General features: G+C 38.8%; 1 protein-coding gene across 1 annotated transcript in view; it reads right to left on the bottom strand.

Annotated features, from left to right (window-relative positions):
- Window positions 1–333: 333 nt before the first annotated feature.
- swt1 (SWT1 RNA endoribonuclease homolog) overlaps window positions 334–19,401 on the bottom strand; it is a 68,086-nt gene continuing 49,018 nt past the window's right edge. Inside the window, exons 8-10 of the mRNA XM_048602069.1 lie at window positions 7,412–7,490; window positions 7,099–7,166; window positions 334–647 (exon numbers count right to left, since the gene is read on the bottom strand). Coding sequence (XP_048458026.1) covers window positions 542–647; window positions 7,099–7,166; window positions 7,412–7,490 — 253 coding nt within the window. The 3' untranslated portion in view covers window positions 334–541. The remainder of the gene's footprint in view (window positions 648–7,098; window positions 7,167–7,411; window positions 7,491–19,401) is intronic.

Here is a 19,401-nt window from a genome sequence, read left to right as displayed (position 1 = left end):
TACCCCTTAAATTTGATAGCTACATATTCTGGGAAAACTTAAACTGTAGGATAATTAATCAAAATTAAAATATGGATGAACTTGCAATGACTATTTTTGAATACTTTGTAAGCTGCTGAAAAAAAACTATAACCAATTAACTTTAATCAGAAAACCCAAATTCCCTGGAATATATGTTGGTGATTGAATATACTCAGATTTCTTTTCTAGGATCTCTGGTTGTGAGGAGGACCAAGTAGTGTTGTATATGGTTCCAGGTCCTAAAGTAATTTAAACTGAACACTCAAAAATATATTTAGGTTTACAGCTCATACAGGATTTAAGAGTAAAACATTAAATATAGTATTCCTTTAATAAAATTCTCACGTAATCGGGCAACATATAATTTTTCTTTATTTAAATAGCACCTTAACAAAACCTTTTGCAATTTTACCTCTGATACAGAGAATTTTATCATTCTCACAACAAGAAATGAGCATTAGTAAAACATAATAAACTAAATCCAGTTTGTTGAGAAACAGCGTATGATTGTTAAACAGTATTAAACTAAGCCTCTGCTTCTGGCCTCGAGACACAGTGCTGCATTACATTGCTCCAAATTGTAGCTTAACTCAGCCAACTGGCTGTAGCCAACAGTCAGCCTCTTCCTGCAAAGGAAAGAAATAGATTCATCTAAAAAAAAACACGTCTGGAATGCTGTATGTGCTAAAAATTACATTTTCCAAGCTTGCTTTAACAGTATATAATTTCATCCAATTCAATAAAATCCATATTTAGATATTTGTACTTACTATTTTAGTACGTGGCTGATCTGAAGGGAAATTTGGGTATTGACAGCCAACTGGTGAGAAAGCCTACAATCCACTACTCCCAGCTGCACATTAATGAAACTTTGGGTATCTTTTGATATTAACAAATCTTTGTGCTTTTCAATGCAGCCTCTGGCTACCGCTCCCAAGCTAGTAAAAAAAATGATCCTGCTTCCAGGCCCAGCTCCTCAAACCATACATCTGAGGAGGAACAGTTGCAGATTCTTGGAGGATGTACTGTCTAACCGTACTACTTTCCCTCCACCAGTGCAATCTATCTAACGAAGGCTCAGGGTTACATTTTAGTGAGCACAGCACTGGCACCGGCAAAAGAAAGAAGGGAGGAGTAAGAAATGGCTTGAGGTCTCTCACACTCAGAAGATTGCTGGAAAAACAGGTCCCTGCTAGACTCCAGAGATCCCCAGCAAGGGGCCCAAAAAAGTACTGGAGTCAGGAACCAAAAAAGAGATATTTAAGATGAAAGAATTTGATACTATTGACGTAAAGAAGAGTATTTCATTTGCAGGGGCGATCAGAATTAGGGTCCATTATTAGAAGACAGTCACCAAGAAAGCCAACAGAGAATTTAGGAGAAACTTCTTTACCTCAATGGGGAGAGGGTGAGAAGAGAAAGGAAAACTACATTGAGCTAGGTAAATACATAAGGAGAAAGTAACAGACACATGTTGATATGGTTCAATGAAGACCTTTTGGGCTGAATGGTTTGTTTCACTAGTGTCAGTACTATTTAACAATACAATATTGAGCCAGGGGTGCTGTTCTTGGATTTGGCATTAAAATGGTCTTCTAATAGTTCAGATTACGAAAATCCCACAGTATTATTGGAAGAGGACAAAAATGTTCTCATGTTGTTGCCGACATTTCTCTTGCAGCTGTAGCCAAGTTGGAAGCAAGCTTGAACCTGGAATCTTGTGATTCAAAGGCAAGTCCCACTCCAGGAATCAAGGAATACACTTCAACACAGTACTGAGGGCACAGTGCACTACTAGATGTTTCAGATGAGAAGTTAAACCAAGGGCCCATCTCACTTCTTGATTTGACATAAAAGATCCTTGACATTAATCTGAACAGGAGCAGGGGAGCTTTCCTTGAATGTCCTGGCCAATATTTATTCCTTGATCAACATCACAAAAAGCAATTACCTGATCATTATCACATCATTGCTGTTTTAATTTGCTGTGCGCAAATTAGCTGCCACGTTTCCCACCCTAAAGCAATGTTGCTGTCCTCAGAATGATGGCTACTCAAGATTTAAGAGTTTCTTCTGTGGATTTCATAGTCAGGACAGACTGATTCTTGACTTGCTGATCTTTGAGCCAAGGCTGTGGAATGTGAGTGCAGGAATTTCTTTCCTTATTTTTTGCCACTCTGTCTCATTATTAAGATCAATGTAGCTTGACAGACAGGTTATTGTCATATTGCTAAAGTGTCAAATCTCATGGTTCATATATTTTAAGAAGGTAACTTATAGTTTGTGAATTAAAGTTATTTAAAATGATACAAAGGCAAAAAACAACATTTGGAATACTGATGAACAGATTTAAAGTGATTGCAATTCAAAGGGTGGGCTATCTTAATTTAAGAACTGCAAAGTTTAAGCAGGGAACATTAAACAATGGGGGATCTTTGTGGGTTTTGGTGAGGATGTGATTTCTACAGTTGTCTTCAGAAGGGGTTTGAATTCATTGTGATTTTTACAGATCGTAAAAATTTGTAAAAGTAACTGGTAAACAAAGGAAAGTCTTAAAGTATCCATATACTTTCAGATCAAAAGACATGTCTTGAAAGGTGGTGATGTTAGTTGAAATCCCCATATGGGATATCACAGTTTTGTCACATTGCCACGAGGATAGGCTGCAGTGGAGCCCTCTTTCATTTTGGATTTATCAGAGTGATTTTTCACAGATACTAGCACTTTTATGCCTGCAGCTGGAACAGAGAGGCAACAAGAAAGCTACCCAGGACTTGTTGGCCATTAAGCAAAAACACGATGAAGCCCATCCTTGAGCTGTGGTGTCGCTAACCGTGAGGTGCTTACAGAAAGTTAGTGAGTTGCCAAGCCAAATGCTGGAGGGAGGATCACAAGAAATTTCACACCTTAGAGAACAGAGGGAACATCGCAGAATGGGTTCCAAAGAGCTGTGCCATACTTTAATTTGGTGCCAGGAAAATTGAATGAATCCTTAAGATCAAGTATTGGAAACAGAACTTGGGTGAAAACAACAACGGTATAAGGAATCTACATTTGAGATGACTGGGCTTCAGGAATAAGTGTTTTGAAAATATAATCTTGATTTCGTAGTACTTGCATTGTATGGAAAAGTTTTTGTTCAAAACATGAAATCTTGTGGATTAATTGTTTCATTTATTAACAGGAAGTTAAAATTTCTGTTGTAAACATCAATGGCCTCCCTCAAGATCATAATATGGTGTTCAGTTCAAAGTTCATTTAGCAGGAACGTTGCCTGGATGCTTGTGGAATTGGCCTTAAAAAGATGCTCATACTTGTTTGACAATCCTCCTATTGAAACTGAAGGATGAGCAGAGGTATCAGGTAGATTGTAAATTGTAAGGGAGCTATTACAGTCTTGCTTATCACCAATATGGATTTGGAAGACATCTGTTTCAGATCTTCATGATGATATGATGGAAACCACCTTGAACGGGAGTAGTTACAGATGCTAAGGAGCTGAATTTACTGAGCTGAATACTTTAATCTGGTGTGATGAATGCAGTGTTCTCAACATTTTTCATGGAATTTTCTGGCACATTGATGAAGTTGGCTATTCCCTTGAAGGTCTAAAGCTACATTATGTCTCCAAGAGAATTTCCTCAGCCACAGGATGTAGGCGATTATGGAGAATTTTATATTATTCAGGAGACAGTCTCTACAATTAAGATATGTATTTCCTCAGGAACGTTTTGCCATTTGACATTGTGTATTAGATACCCCTAGTAACTTTGGAAAAGTTTTGCATATCATGGTCAAATAATTGTATAATTTCTTGTTCATACTCTTCCCACTACATGTCCTATATCTTCCAGAATTGTCTTCGGACATCAGCTGCTGCCTTCTTGACATCTTGATTTGTTCTGCCAGGAAATGAAGGAATGAAGGCTGATTATTTTTCTTCTAGGAGTTCAGATATTAAGCAGCATTTCCATCAAACCAATCTTAGGAATGAAGAGGTTCGAACCCTACAATCTGGGCAGTGGAGTCTAGTACAGCTGATTTAATTTGATCCCAATGTTCTAGAATTGAGCTGGATATGTCAAGACTTTCCAGATTGGTCATGAGCTTGGAATTACTCTCTTCAACCAAGCCGTTTCAGGGCTGAGCTGCTGAGTTTCTTCCTCTTGGATCTTTGGGTCTTGAGACGATGGTGGATGTTCATCACAAATTGAACAAGTGAATGCTCTATCCAGCAGACATTATTTAACATGGTAACAGTGACTACCCTTCAAAAAAGTGCTTCAATGACTGCACTTTGAGATGTCGAGGGGTTGTGAAAAGCTCCATATAAATTCAAGTCCTTTTTACACCACCACCAAAAACAAATTAACTAGCCATTCATCTCACTTGTTGTTTGTGATTTCTGATGTTTGCAGCTTGACTGCGAGGTTTGTTTGCATCATAACAATGAATGCATTTCGGAAGTAATTAGTTGGTTGCCAAAAGTTTCGGCATGTCCTCAGGACAAAAATAGATTTTATGAAAGTACAAGTCTTTACTTGTATTCCATATGATCAAATATTACTGAAATTTAAGTCAAATTATAGACACATAGACATTAGGCATAAAGGCACTTCATGTAATGAGAAAGCAAACAGAAATTAACTTACATGCTCAAAAGAAAACAGAAAATATGGAACATAACCTTTGAGTCAGAATATTAATGTATAGGAGTGGCTGTTCTAAGAACATACCCAACCTCAAGTATGGATAGGTTGTCACCTACAATCCCCGCCTGTTCGAAATAAGAGCTCCAGGTGCCCTCCAGACCCAATTAAAATTTGGATAGAGCTTAGCAGGAATTAGCAGAGCTTTCCAGCTCTCTTCTAACTCACAATCATTTGAATTGGACAAAGATCAGCCCAGCTCCTTTATAACTTATTTTAATGTACATTAAACTTAGTGAAGATCTGAACTTCACATATGCTTGTAAGCTTCGAGGTTGAACACCATGAAAATAAGTGATTTCCACAGTGATCCCACTAAGTGATGCATTTTAGAGTTTTAATTAATAAAGACAAGATCTCTGCTGCTCTGTACAGTCGTCAAGTTCAAGACAGAATACCTTATATCAAATTAAGAGCCACAAGACTACAATTTTAGTCAATAATGTGTTTGTTTAGCATTATAAAACGTTCTTTACTTCTAGTTTATAATGTAATGACAATTTACAACTTGGGCAACACAGTAAATTAGCACACTGTAATTTTACCTCTGCAAGCTGAGATTGAGTCCAGTTTAGATTACCAAGAACACAGTTTAATCTCTGCTATCTGAGCATTTTTAATGAGTTACGAATCCCAAACGTAATTTCTATTTGGCAGAGGACCAAAACACAAAGTTCCTCTCAAAGTAACGTAAAACCGGCAAATTCAGAATACCTCACTGTAGGAAATGACAAAATATTTACAAGCCCAACTGGGTTTAAACCATTTTACTCGAGAAGTCAAAGTTCTTTAATTTGCATTTTTTAAAATTCTTTATTCATTCACGGGATGAGGGCGTCGCTGGCCAGGCAGCATTTATTGCCCATCCCTAATTGCTCAGAGGTCAGTTAAGAGTCAACCACATTATTGAGGTTGGTTGGCTCACCGAGCTGGTTTGATGTTTTGCAGACGTTTCATTACCATGCTTGGTAACATCCTCAGTGCAGCGTCGGTGTGTTTTCCCACCTCGTTTTTAAACTCTGGGTCCATTGAGATGGATTGCCTCACTTCCGGTTTTCCTTCGTAGTGGAATGTATATGGGGTCGAGTTCAACATGTTTATTAATAGCATGCTTCGTGGAGTGCCACGCTTTCCAGGAATTCTCTGCTTGTCTCTGCCTAGCCTGTCCCAGGATCTTGGTGTTGTCCCAGTCGAAGACGTGGTTCTCCTTGTCCATGTGGATTGAGATGAGTGAGTATTGAATAGGCAGAGACAAGCACGAGAATTCCTGGAAGCGTGGCACTCCACGAAGCATGCTATTAATAAACACATTGAACTCGACCCCATATACATTCCACTATGAAGGAAAACCGGAAGTGAGGGAATCCATCTCAACGGACCCCAGAGTTTAAAAATCAGGTGGGAAAACACACTGACGCTTCATCGGAGGCTGCACTGAGGATGTTATCAAGCATGGTAACGAAACATCTGCAAAACAACAAACCAGCTCGGCGAGCCAACCAACCTCAACACCCACAATCCGAGCTACAGATCTACTTCAAAACCTTAGAGTCAACCACATTGCTGTGGGTCTGGAGTCACATTAGGCCAGACCAGGAAAGGATGGCGGTTTCCTTCCCTAAAGGGCATTAGTGAACCAGATGGGTTTTTCCTGACAATCGACAATGGATTCGTGGTCATCATTAGATTCTTAATTGCAGATATTTATTGAATAATAATTCCACCATCTGCCATGGCAGGATTCGAACTTGGGTCCCCAAAACATTATCTGGGTCTCTGGATTAACAGTCCTGTGATAATACCACTAGGCCATTGCCTCCCCTGTGGTTATTTTACTGCAACGCTACAACTGGGAAACTATCCTAGTCCCTACAAATGATATCTTTATGGAATACAATCCACAGTTACAAATTTATTCAGTTATAGCATGCAATGAAATGAAACCGAAGCAAAAACACAGAAAATCAGATGGAGATAGATACGTGCAGGGGTAACTGAATGCCGAAGATGCTGCTGCAGTGTCAAATGATTAGATAATTACCCAATGTTGTCAAGGTTCATAAGAATTTTTCACCCAGAATTATGAAGTTCTTTTGTCATCCAAGATTATCTGGGTGATCACTTATTTCACTTGTTAAAATAAGAACTGTTTGACCAAATTTAATCAACAGTCATGAGCCTGATTTTAGCCTCGAAGCCATTAACATTTTGCATGTAAATTACGATTATCAAAACTAACATCACTGCATCAAAATTAACATCAATGAAGTGAGGTAACAATTTAGAGACTCAATACCATGAGTACCAAGATCAAGTTGCACAGACAATGCTTTTTTACACTTGCATCCAAAACTTGTTTATAACTCACCTGTACTCTTCATGACTAAAACATTCATGTAAATCCTGTGCAGAAATTCTGGTATCAGAAATATTTGTCTGCAGGGAACAAGTAAACAAAATACCTAAATAAAGCTTCCTATAGCACTAGATATTAAACAGATAAAACAGAAAAACAGAAACAGGAATAATCTCCATGGACATTTTCTTATGCAAACAAAGATCAAATAACTATTTGTTATGCATAAAACTTTATTGTACTTTTCAACATAAAAAAACTGAATAACTAAATGAATATAAAAGTATAAACGTTCTAGTTATTTTTCTGCAAGTTATTTCAATACCTCTTCATTATTTAGAAAGATGTGCAGAATTTCCGTGAGCTTCTGGAAATCTTGAACATTACTATCTGATGACAAAATTCTGAAACAACAATCAGAAAAAAGCATATTAGATAAAGTCCAAGACCAGAATATTAAATTAGCAACTCTCAAAGTTACTTCTGCAGCAAAATACAAATATGTCCAACGGTGGAGTGGATATCATCTGAAATTACTAGGAAAGTAATATCAGTATCCCATGCAGTCAAAATAGTTGCCAGGTTTAAGCTGTACTTTTTAAATTGTGAATTATTTCAGCAATTCTTCTCCACATATTTCACAGAAATGACATATTTTCCAAAATAAAACGACCAAAATTGGATAGAGTACTCTTGTCTCACCAATGCCCTGTACACCTATAGCAAGACATCCCTACTGTTATATTCCATTTCCCTTGCATTAAAAATAATGGCCCAACATATTGTAAGGGAGCAGGCTCAAACTGGTCCAATCTGAAAGCCATCCCCTGCCCTCATCTCCAACATTCCTCTCTCTGCTGCTCTGACCTAACAAGGAAAAGAAAACTCTTTCGTCAATGGATCCCCAAGGACTATGCCTTAACCACTGGACTTTAGGGCCCAGATGCAGCTGGCCACTGATTGGTCTGTACTTTTTGGTGACCCTGGTTGCCAATGTCAAATCCTGCAAAAGAATGAGACATTTGCCATCACTTGCCTTCATGAACTAATTTGCGGGTGGATGATCACGTGAGTTTTCTCACCAGTGAGTATGGCATTTAATTGGTACCTAATATGTTCACACCCGCACTTAAGAAAAAAAAATGAAAATTCCACCTACTGTTTTTATACTGGTAATTACAATGCAGATTCTGTGATAACCTGCATATGTGAGATATTTTATTTTATTAAAGGTGCTATATAAATGTAGGTTGTTACTCTCGTTCACTTATCCCTGTCAGACATGGACACAAACTAATAACTTTGAGATAAAACAAAAAGTGCCAAGATTTAGGGAGAACTGCTGATGCTGGAGTCAGAGATAACACAGTGTGGAACTGGTGGAACACAGCAGACCAGGCAGCATCAGAGGAGCAGGAAAGCTGACATGGCTGAAGAAGGGTCCCAACCCGAAATGTCAACTTTCCTGCTGCTCTGATGCTGCCTGGCCTGCTGTGTTCCTCCAGCTTCACACTGTATTAGTGCTAAGATTTGTTAGTTTATCTCAAAACTGGGAATAGCCAGAAATGCAAAGATTCCGGGCAAGTCTTTTTTTTTGAGCAAAAACGATGTGTCTCTTGGTGGGTTTGGCACAGCCAAGCTTGGTAGCAGAGATAGCTTACAGTTTCTGCTCTCCCAGAATCTGCTCAACAGCAGATTGAATTTATCAGTAATATTTTTAAAAAGCAGACAACATAACAGAGACAAATAACGTAATTGAAAATCTTTTGTGATGTTACTGTCCTTCAAAAGTTACTTCACCTGACAATGTTCTAACTTGTCAATAATGTGGCATTACCTATAACTTTTACTTTGAACTGATCTAAATAATCTAATTGCTAACCAGCATGCATTATGCACATTTATGTAGAATACAGATATCTTTCACCAGAAAGGAACAGCTTGATCATTTCAATGACAAAAATGGCAAATGAGTTCCCTAGGTCTTCCTTCCAGAGGAATCAAACAGTGGATTATGTTCTGGAAATCTGAGAAGTAGACATCAGGTCCACACTGCAGAACCTTTAAAAATAAGTTACATACTGCTGACGACATCGCTGAAGGCTTACCAGACCATTACGTCAATTTTAAGACCAATCAAGAATTTCAACCACTTCTTGTTACTGTTCTGCATATTTTACAGTCATCAGTTACAGGTCCAAAGGTTTCTCTCACACATAATTAAGGAGCCTTTTTGATTACCATTTAAATGAGGTAAATCATGTCCTCAAATGATCACCCATTAGAGATTAAGTTATATTAGGTCATCAGAACTTTAAATTTCTTCCTCTTCCGCAGTACACTCTTGAGTGAGTTGGCACTACGATGGGATGACACCTCCATCATTCTGCATGGGAATGGCTTGTTGAAGGAACTATGGAATTTTATTACTGAGCCAAAGCTGTGGACAAAGTTCTCTTGTTCTTAAATAAAGCCTCCTTTCGTCATCTTTTTACAAAAACATGAGAGGGTGTTTGCCGGGAAATATCGGAACATGAACAGCAAATACTTTAGACTAGAACCTGATTTTGTGAAATAGTAGCTATTTTACAACCACTGCTCTAGTTTTAAGTGAAACTAGCCTGGTTAGAAGAACTAATTTAGAAACAAAGCTTGTACACGTTTTTGACTGTAACACATAACTGACTCTTTGTCCACAGTGGCAAGTAGATATAAATCAAGATTCAAATAAAACTTCAGGAACTGCCTTTGGAATTCAGCTAAGAAAATACAGAAAAGGGCAGCAAAGACCAGCTGATCCATCAAGCCTATCCTGACCCAGTATAGAAATTCCTATGCAATCCCCAAAGGCAAACTAGCAAACTCAAAGAGATCATTGTGTCTGTGAGCTAACCTCAATGGTGACCCATTTGTCTTCTACATGCAAAGAGATTTTCCACACTCCAGCACTTAAAAATGTGCACTTTACGATGAGCCGACAACTTAATCCGTAATTATTCACTGACTTGTTGCAAAAATTACCTCGCAACATCTGACCTACTTTTGTGTTATTGGTCATTTATAGACACGTCCATGATTTTCTCTAATTTATATAGCTCAATAAATAATCTATACACTTGGTCACAGTCTAGTCTTTTCATTGATTGAAGACACCAATATATTCCATTCAAGTTTCACATCATTGCAAAGTAAACAATAATTCAATTCTACAAGTCTGTTCCGGTAACCAAGTTCTTCTACACTACTTATCAGGCTACTCTACAACTTTTCCAGTGTATCCATACACTTTATATATGAGGAGATTACAGTAAGACAGTAGTCACGATGTGGTGTGCCAAGTGCCTATTTAAAGGCGGGATGGTGTTTCTTTCTTCATTTTTAATTAACTTGGCAATATATCCTAACATTCCTTAGGTTTTCAAAATTGCCTAATGGCACTGATAAAGTACTGTCAATCAATTATACACGAAATTATCTACATGATACTCCCACTTAGAACACAAACCTGCATGTTTCAAATCATCCGCAGTTATTTGTTCTTTTTGTAAACCGAAATCAGCAATAGTTGGCTATTTTGCCAAACTATTTTATGAAAGCTGAAATGCCCAATGTCCAAGATTCCTTAACAATCCATACTCATTCAGATTGTTTTTCATACCTTTAACGATTTCTCCTGGAATGTTTTTCATTGGTTTGTGTTGTCATGAGATTTGAGTCTTGGGGTTCTATTCTTTGTACAGGAGTGACGGGTATTCATGTGGTCTTTAACTGTTTCCTCTTATAATGAAGGCTGTCCGAGTCTGGTAAATTTATTTACACTATTGTACATCAAACTGTTCTCCAAGTGCATCTATCATGAAAATAGACCATTGCATTCTTTCTTCACAGTTTCTTACCCACAGCTGCTTATATCATTGTTACAGCATGATGCACATCAACATTCCATAATGATATCCTATTCCCATTGTACAACACCAATATCTTAAGCTAAACAAATGGGCTTACGATCTTACATTTCTGATTTAGTTCCAATCTGTAATATCATATGCGTCGGCTCTCTCCTATGAAGGCTCCAGATCCATCTAATTAATTCACGATGCAACTAAGCTGTTGACTAAATAGCCTCCAGTACTTTGAGCATTTCAGTTTTTCTCACAGTTCGATGCAAAGAGAGGATGCTACTGCGTAGATCAGTATTTACTGACACTAATTGTCCTTGAAAAGACTGTGGTGAATGGTTTGCTTGAGCTGCTGCAATACATGGACCTGTAGGTGATTCCACAGTGCAGTCAGTTAGGGAGCTCCTCGAGTTTGGCCCACCAGCATGTTGGCGTATGGCTTTTTATTTTAATTATAAGCAGGGGTAGGCCATCCACCCTTCGAGCCTGCTCCACCAATTAAGGTCATGGCTGATCTGATTTTAACCTCCAACTCTACATTCCTGCATATCTCCAATAACCTTTCACGTCTCTGCTCATTAACACCATGTCTACCACTGCCTTAAGACTTTCAAATGTTCCACCTCTAACTTTGAAGTGATTGGGACTAGGTGGGCCTCACTGACAAGGTTCTTGATTGAGGTTGTTCACCTGGGCCAATCAGGAATCTCAGTAAACAAGGTCCACCTGGTCCCAGTTACTACAACCACCTTTCATGGAAGAGAATTACAAAGACTCACAACAACTCCCTAGTCACCGACTGCAGTAACAGCATTGTCTACAAGATGTAATGCAGCAACTCGTGGAAGTTTCTTTTATAGCACCTCCCAACCAGCAACCTCTATCAATAGAAAGACAGTAGCACTAGAAACATGGGAACACCAACCCCAACAATTACACCCTTTTCTCCAGTAGTATAAACCATTGTGATTATTTGAAATTTGGCATTCTAGTGTTTGACCTGATGAGCACAAAAATCTTCAGCAACATGCCCCTCTTTTCAGGGATATTCAAGCTCTGTACCTACAGATGAACGTTTAACTAAATCTTCCATTGTCCACCAGATCTCTTGCTTTGATAAGACGACAATAGAATAATTCTAAATACATTGTTTTATTATGTTAATGTTTCTGAATGAAGAAAAAATATAATTTGACCTTTAGCCACAGGAAATACATTTTTTCTTATTATTCTTTCACAGGTGATGGATGTCCCTGGCTAGGCTTGCAAGTATTATTGATCCACAACTGTTCTCTAGAACTGCTGCAGTGTAAATGGGATATGTACACCCACAATGCTGTTAGGAAGGTAATTCGAGGTTTTTCAACCAGCAACTGTGAAAGAACAGAGATATAGTTTCAAATCAGGATGGTGCACAGCTTCGAGGTGAAGTTGCTCAGGGTGGTGTTCCCATCTATCTACTGCCACTGTCTTTCCAGTTGATAGAGGTTGCTGGTTTGAGAGGTGCTATCAAAGACACTTTCATGAGTTACTGCAGTACATCTTGTAGACAATGCTGTCACTGTCATCAGTGTTTAAGGAGTAAATGTTGAAATGGGGGACGGGATGTCAATCAAGCGGCTACTTTGTCCTGGATGGTGTCAAGCTTGAGTGTTTTTGGAGCTGTACTCAGCTAGGCAAGTGGACAGTATTCCTTGTAATTGGTAGACGGACTTTGGAGAATCATCCCCTGGTTCTCCTTAATCATGCACTAAGTAATAACCTCAAAAAAAAACCCAATGGGTTTGTCAAATATGATTTCCCTTGTATCAATCCATGTTGAATCTGCCCGATTTTGTATTCTTTTCTAAGCATCCAGTTATCACATCTTTTGTTATAGATACTAATGGTTTGCCTATTACTGACATCAAACTAACATGTCTGTAGTTCTCCATGCTCTCTCCTTTCTTTGTGGGGTTCCATTTTCTACTTTCCAGTCTGCAGGAACCTTTCCAGAATTCACAGAATTTTGAAAGATAACCACAGTTCATTGACTATCTCTACAGCCACCTCCTGCAATACTTTGGTACGTAGCTGGTCCAGGGGATGTCAACCTTCAATCAAGTTAACTTTTCAATTACGACCAGTTCTTTATGTATACTAATTTATTTATATCTTTTCATTTTCACAAGTACCTTGATTGACTAATATTTCTGAGAGATTTTGGGTCTTCATCCATGATGACAATATTAAAGTAAGAGTTTAGTTTCCCTCCCATTTCCTCGTTCTCCATTATAAATTCTCCTGTCTCCATCTATAACAGGATTATATTTGTTGCATATAATCTTCCCTCTCTCATGTGTATAAAAAAGCTTTTAAAGTCTGCTTTTACATTACTTGCTGGCTTATATTCTTATTCTTTTCCCTTGTTATCAGTCCTTGATGTTTGATCCTCAATTGCTCCCAATCGTCATGCCTACCACTTTTCTTTCCATCGTTAGAATCCAATTCATCTAATCTAATGTGATCTTTAAAAACTTCTTTGGTTAGCTATGGTTGATCACCTCCCTTTGGGTGATTGTATCTTCAAGGAATGTATATTTTCTCAGCCATGTCACATTTCTTGGGTGACTGTCTGTGTGAAGTTTGCACATTCTTCCTGCATCTGCGTGGGTTTCTGCTGGTTGCTCCAGTTTCCTCCCACAGACCAAAGATGTGCACATTAGGTGGATTGGCCATGCTAAATTGCCTTGTAGTTTCCAGAGACGTGCAAACTAAGCAGATTAGTTATGGTAAATGTGGGGTTACAGGGATTGGGTGGGGGTTGGGTCTGGGTGGGATGCTTTTACGGCAGGTCAGTGCAGATTTGATAGGCCAAATGGCCTTTTTCCACACGACAGAAATTCTAAGATTCTTCATCCACTAGACATTGATTGCATACCATCAAACCTTACAGTGTATTTTCATAATCCACCATAGCCAACGTGCCCCTTATACCTTCACAGTTTCTCTTGTTCAGGTTTGATACCCTACTTTCAGAATTAAGTACATTATGACTGGCTGTATCAGGACTGCATTTCTTGGATAGATCTGATTCATTGTTTGTAGAATCACTTAGCTGTTTTCATATGCTGTTTCCACTGTTTGGCAGGCAAGTAATCCTATGTTGTAGCTTTACCAACTTGACACCTCATGTTTAGGTATGCGTGATACTACCCCTTTCATGTCCTCCTGCAATCTTCATTGAAGCAAGATTGATATGCCAGGTCATGGGGTTACAGATTATGGATGAATACAAATCTGGTGCTACTAATGGCACACAGCATTTCATGGATGCCAAAGTTTGAGTTGCCACATCTGTTTGCAACCTATCCATTTAGCATGGTGGCAGTGTCACACATCACAACAAGCTTATCTGCAATGTGAATACAGGACTTTGTCTCCACTAAGGCCTGAATCGTCGTCACTTCTAGCAATACTATAATGGACAGGTACAGCTGGAACAGCTAGATTGGTGTAGATGAGTCAAATCAGATTCCAGACTCTGTCTTGCAGTTTTGACCTTTAAGATTTGGCCAATTTGGTGAGTGGTGAAAATCTATTAAAAACTAAAAAGATACAAAGCCAGATACTTTGCTGGTGGGTAATGGAACAATTGAACAAGAAATTTGGTAGTACACTTATCTTGTATGTCGTTCTGAATTTAACAGGAGAGGGTGAGAAAGAGGCTAAGAGACAGCAGGGGAAGGGGGAGAATGGGAACCAGGGCTAGAAACAACATGATTGTGGGGAGGACGAGGGAAAATAATGTAGTTGGGGTGCAGGGTGAGGGGGCAAGGCTTGATATTGAAAGGAAGTCATGAAGAGATCCTAAAAATTGGGTGGCATCAGCTGGTCATGAAGTGAGAAATAGATAAGCCGACTGAAAGTCAAAATATTTTCTTTACTTCTACTCCTCTGTCCCATAGGCAGGGCGGTAAATACATATAGCTTACCATCAGGCCATTCTTATCTCCTTTCATCAGCTGGGTTTCCCAAGGCCCAGGAAACCTGTGTGGAATGGATAAAACTCTAAATGTGTGTAAACTCAAGAGGATGTGGCTTTCTTAAAATATTTTATGAACTGACCCACCTCCTGAATGTAGATTTCTCATCTGCCCTCAAACAGCTTCCATTAGCTGAAGTGGACAGGGTGAGTCCAGGATTGATATGTTACAGATTTTAACTACTCTGCCATATGTAACCATGCATTCTTGAGAGTTTAAAATGACCATCTGAGTGTCCATTGTTTAGAAGCCTGTTTTTTTTTTTCAGTTTATAGTGACCTAAATATAATTGCCTATGCTGGTTGGCATGTAGAATTCTCTATGTTGACTTATGGTCCAATTGATCATGAAGTTAGTTACAAAATCAGTCCTTGAAAACATTTAAAGTAATTATTTCTGCATTCCTAATTTGCCATTGTAGATTGAAATTCTCTCAAATGCCATCACAGTAGACGAACTAATCATTGATCCAAGTGTGGCACCACAAAACGGTAACTGCAGCTGTTAACGCAAGTCAACAAGAGCAACAGCCTGGATTTCTGTAGATTATCTGTCATTATAGAATTGGAGAAGGCCATTCAGCTCATGGAGCCAATGTCCAACCACTCCATGCAGAAATCCAGTCAATCCCATTCTTGTCAGCCTTACAATATTGCCTCCCTCAAATTCTCTTCAATTTACTGTTAAAACAATTGCTTGTTTCCATTTCCACCGCCTTGCAAGCAGAGAGTTTCAGATCACTACCAGTCACAATGTAAGAATGTTCAACTGCATATCCCCCCCTTATCCATTGCCCAAAACCTTAAACCTACATCTCATCGTCGTTGGGAACAACCTTTTATAAAGTCATAAGAGTCATACAGCACAGAAACAGACTCTTCGGTCCAACTGGTCAATGCTAAACATAATCCCACGCTAAACTAGAACAACCTGCCTGTGTTTGGTCCATATCCCTCCAAACTTTTCCTATTCACGTACTTATCCAAGCGTCCTTTAAACATTGTAACTGTACCTGCATCCACCACTTTCTCTAGCAGTTCATTCCACACATGAACCACCTCTGTGCAAAACATTTGCCCTCATGTCTTTTTTATATCTCTCTTTCCTCTCACCTTAAAAATATGCCCCCTAGTCTTGAAATTTTCCCATCCTAGGCAGAAGACACATACCATTAACCCTACCTATGCCCCTCATGATTTTATAAACTTCTATAAGGTCACCTCTCAACCTCCTACACTCCAGTGAATAAAGTCCCAGCCTATCCAGTCTTTTTTTAAATAACTCAAACCTTCCAAAACTGGTAACATCCTGGTAAATCTCTTCTGAATCCTCTCCAGCTTAATAATATCCTTCCTATAACTGGGTGAGCAGAACTGGACACAATACTCCAGAAGAGGCCTCACCAACATCCTGTACAACCTCAACATGACTTCCCAACTCCGATACTCAGAGGACTGACCAATGAAGGCAAGTGTGCTAAATGCCTTTTTTACCACCCTGTCTATATGTGACGCAAACTTCAAAGAAGTTTGCACCCCCTAGGTGCCTGTGTTCTACAACATTACCCAAGGCCCTACTTTTAACTCTAAGTCCTGCCCTTGTTTTTATACCCAAAATGCAATACCTCGCATTTATCCAGATTGAACTCCACCTGCCATTTTTCAGCCCATTGAGCCATTTGATCAAGATCCCTTTGCGAGCTTAGAAAACTTTCTTCACTGTTATACTGAAATGACCACATCATTTGGTTAAATTTGTCCTTAATTGAAAGATAAACGCTATCCAGTATACCACGGTAAACTCTAAAACAAATGCAAAGAAATGTGACTATCTGAAATAAAAACAGAAAGCACTGGAGAAGCTCAACAATTCTAGCAGCATTTGGGAAGGAAGAAACAGAGTTAACATTTCAAATCCAATTTGACTCTTCTAGATGTTCTGTCTTTATGCCATGTAAAACACCCTTTTCTCCTCAGATAGCGGCATGGGATCTTTTATATTCACTGAGGGGCAGAAGGTTAATTGTCTCAGCTGAGATGGCATCTCTGACAGTGCAACCGTCCTTCAGGGCCACATTGTAATACCAACCTGGATTATATGCTCATGTCTCTGGGAATGGGACTTGAAACCACAAACTACTGATACAACAGATTCTGCTTGGGACAGTACATGTCAACTATGGCTCAACACTGGGACTCCTGTCTCTGAGTCAGAAGGTTGTAACGGTGATTCATCTCAGGGACTTTTCTATTTCAAGAATTTGACTTAGCTTCAAATTCAGATATTTCAGCTCACAGTTCCAAAATTCTGGATCAGATATAAAACACTTTAATATAATTAATAGATAGACCAGTACACCAAATGGAACTCATTCTCTAACATTACAATGTAAAAGAAAATGCAGAGAATTAGTGTTTAACTGCCTCTGCTCTATTCTCAGCTTTGAAGTAGTGGAGTTATCACAGGAGTGGTGCATCGGGGATTGCAAGCGCCCCATCTTGGACGCCTGAGGAAGAGTCGGTATTGTTGCTCAATTTCCTTGTTTCCATTAACTCCTTGGATTAGGTCCAGTGTCAGTCATCTCATTCCTCCAGAAAGGCCTTTCAAATTTCCTGTTCAACTTTTCGAATCTGGCATGAACCGCCTTTCTCATTTTAAAAATTTGTCATGAATTAGAAGCATAATTCGTATTCATTTACATTTAAAATAGAGGTCTGTACCATTGGTAGAACCTGAAGCTGCACTACTTCTAACGTGAAAGCATCAAGAAAGATCAACTAAAAATCAAAAAAATGTAATCTTGAAAACAAGACAATATACGAACGTTAAAAACTAAAATCTGCTGATTTGAAGAGCCAAATTAACTGCAAGTGTCTCCAGTAATAGACCCAAATCATGTAGGTCACACATTGATGAAATAAAGAATCATTGCAACATTGCTTTATAATTGAGGTTCCCATGCATTTACTCGCTCTATCCCCACAGCGTTGGAAGTTTATTTCCCTCGTATTCATCCAATTTCCTTTCACCTTCTATTTCTTTCACCTAAAACCTTAAATCTGTATCCTTCATCTTAAATTATTTTCAGTCACATGATTATTTCCCACTGACTGTTCAATTTAATCCATTTATATGTGCAGAATACAAAAGAAACAAAAGAATGTAATCTGAAATAAATATTCAGATTTATTTTACTCATCTTGATTCATATACATTGTATTAAAAGGAATTGGGCACCATGCCTTTGTATGGGTGTTGTAGTGTGATGGTTATGTTACAGAATTAGTTACCCAGAGGTTTAGACTAACTATTCAAAGAACGAGAGTACAAATTGATTTCAATAAAAAAAACCTGCTATAAAAAGGTGACCTTGAATTTTGGATTGCTAGAGAAATCCACTCAGTTCAGTCATGATCTTTTAGGAAGAAAATATGCCAAACCTTGTCCAGTCTAATTTACATGCGACTTCAGTTCCAAACCATAGTGATTGATTCTTAACTTTTTTCAATGGCACTGCAAGTCAGTAAGCTGTAACATTACTTTCTTGAAACTACCAGAGATGAGCAATAAAATGCAGACATTATTAGTAACGGCCAAACCCAGGAATTAGTTTAAAAATGTATACATGATAGTGTAATGCTAACTGCTACCAATGCGGTTCGTAATTAACTGACCCCACAAAGATGTCCTAGGAAGCCATTCAGTTGTATTGAAGCACTATGAAAAGGCACAAGACTGAAACCAAACAGACCACCCAGCAACAGCCCAAGCATTGGATTTTGATACAACAAGCTCAGTCAATTCGCGCAAAGGCTCCCTCACATATACCCGGCGACTAGAACCAAAACAGGATGAGCTATGCTGGATCAGTCAAGCAACAGCCTGACCTAGTCATGTTCTTAGAATGTACCTTTCAGCCAACATTCTAGACTTGTCCATCACTCTCTCTTGATACATGCTGTCCCACCAGAAGGACATACCCTCTAGACTGATGGCATAGTGGTATATAAGTGTGAGGGAGTGGTCCTTGAGTCCTCAACATTGACTGTGGACACCACATAATTTAAAGGTTTCGATCAAACATGGGCAGGAATACGTTGTGCTCATCAGCACTTACTATCGTCCCTCCATATATCACTTAAAGAAGCACTGCAAGTAGTAAGGGCACAGAATGTATTCTGGACTTCAGTGCCAATTACCAAGCATGATTTGACGGCACTACCAGATTTCCTTGGTCCTAACTCTAAAACTGCCAGACTAGTCTGGTGGTGAGACAGTCAATCAAGTTAGAAACTTACTGGGCCTTATCCTTACCTATGATAGTTATATCCCTCTATAACAGTGATCTTATGGAGACCCAAATTCCTTCTACATACTGAGGACGGAATGTT

The sequence above is a fragment of the Rhincodon typus genome, chromosome 10 (assembly GCF_021869965.1).
Source record: "Rhincodon typus isolate 14 chromosome 10, sRhiTyp1.1, whole genome shotgun sequence".
In the NCBI taxonomy this organism is placed as follows: Eukaryota; Metazoa; Chordata; class Chondrichthyes; order Orectolobiformes; family Rhincodontidae; genus Rhincodon; species Rhincodon typus.
The sequence above is the reverse complement of the archived record's forward strand: the minus strand, read 5'-3'. Positions and strand labels throughout refer to the sequence as shown.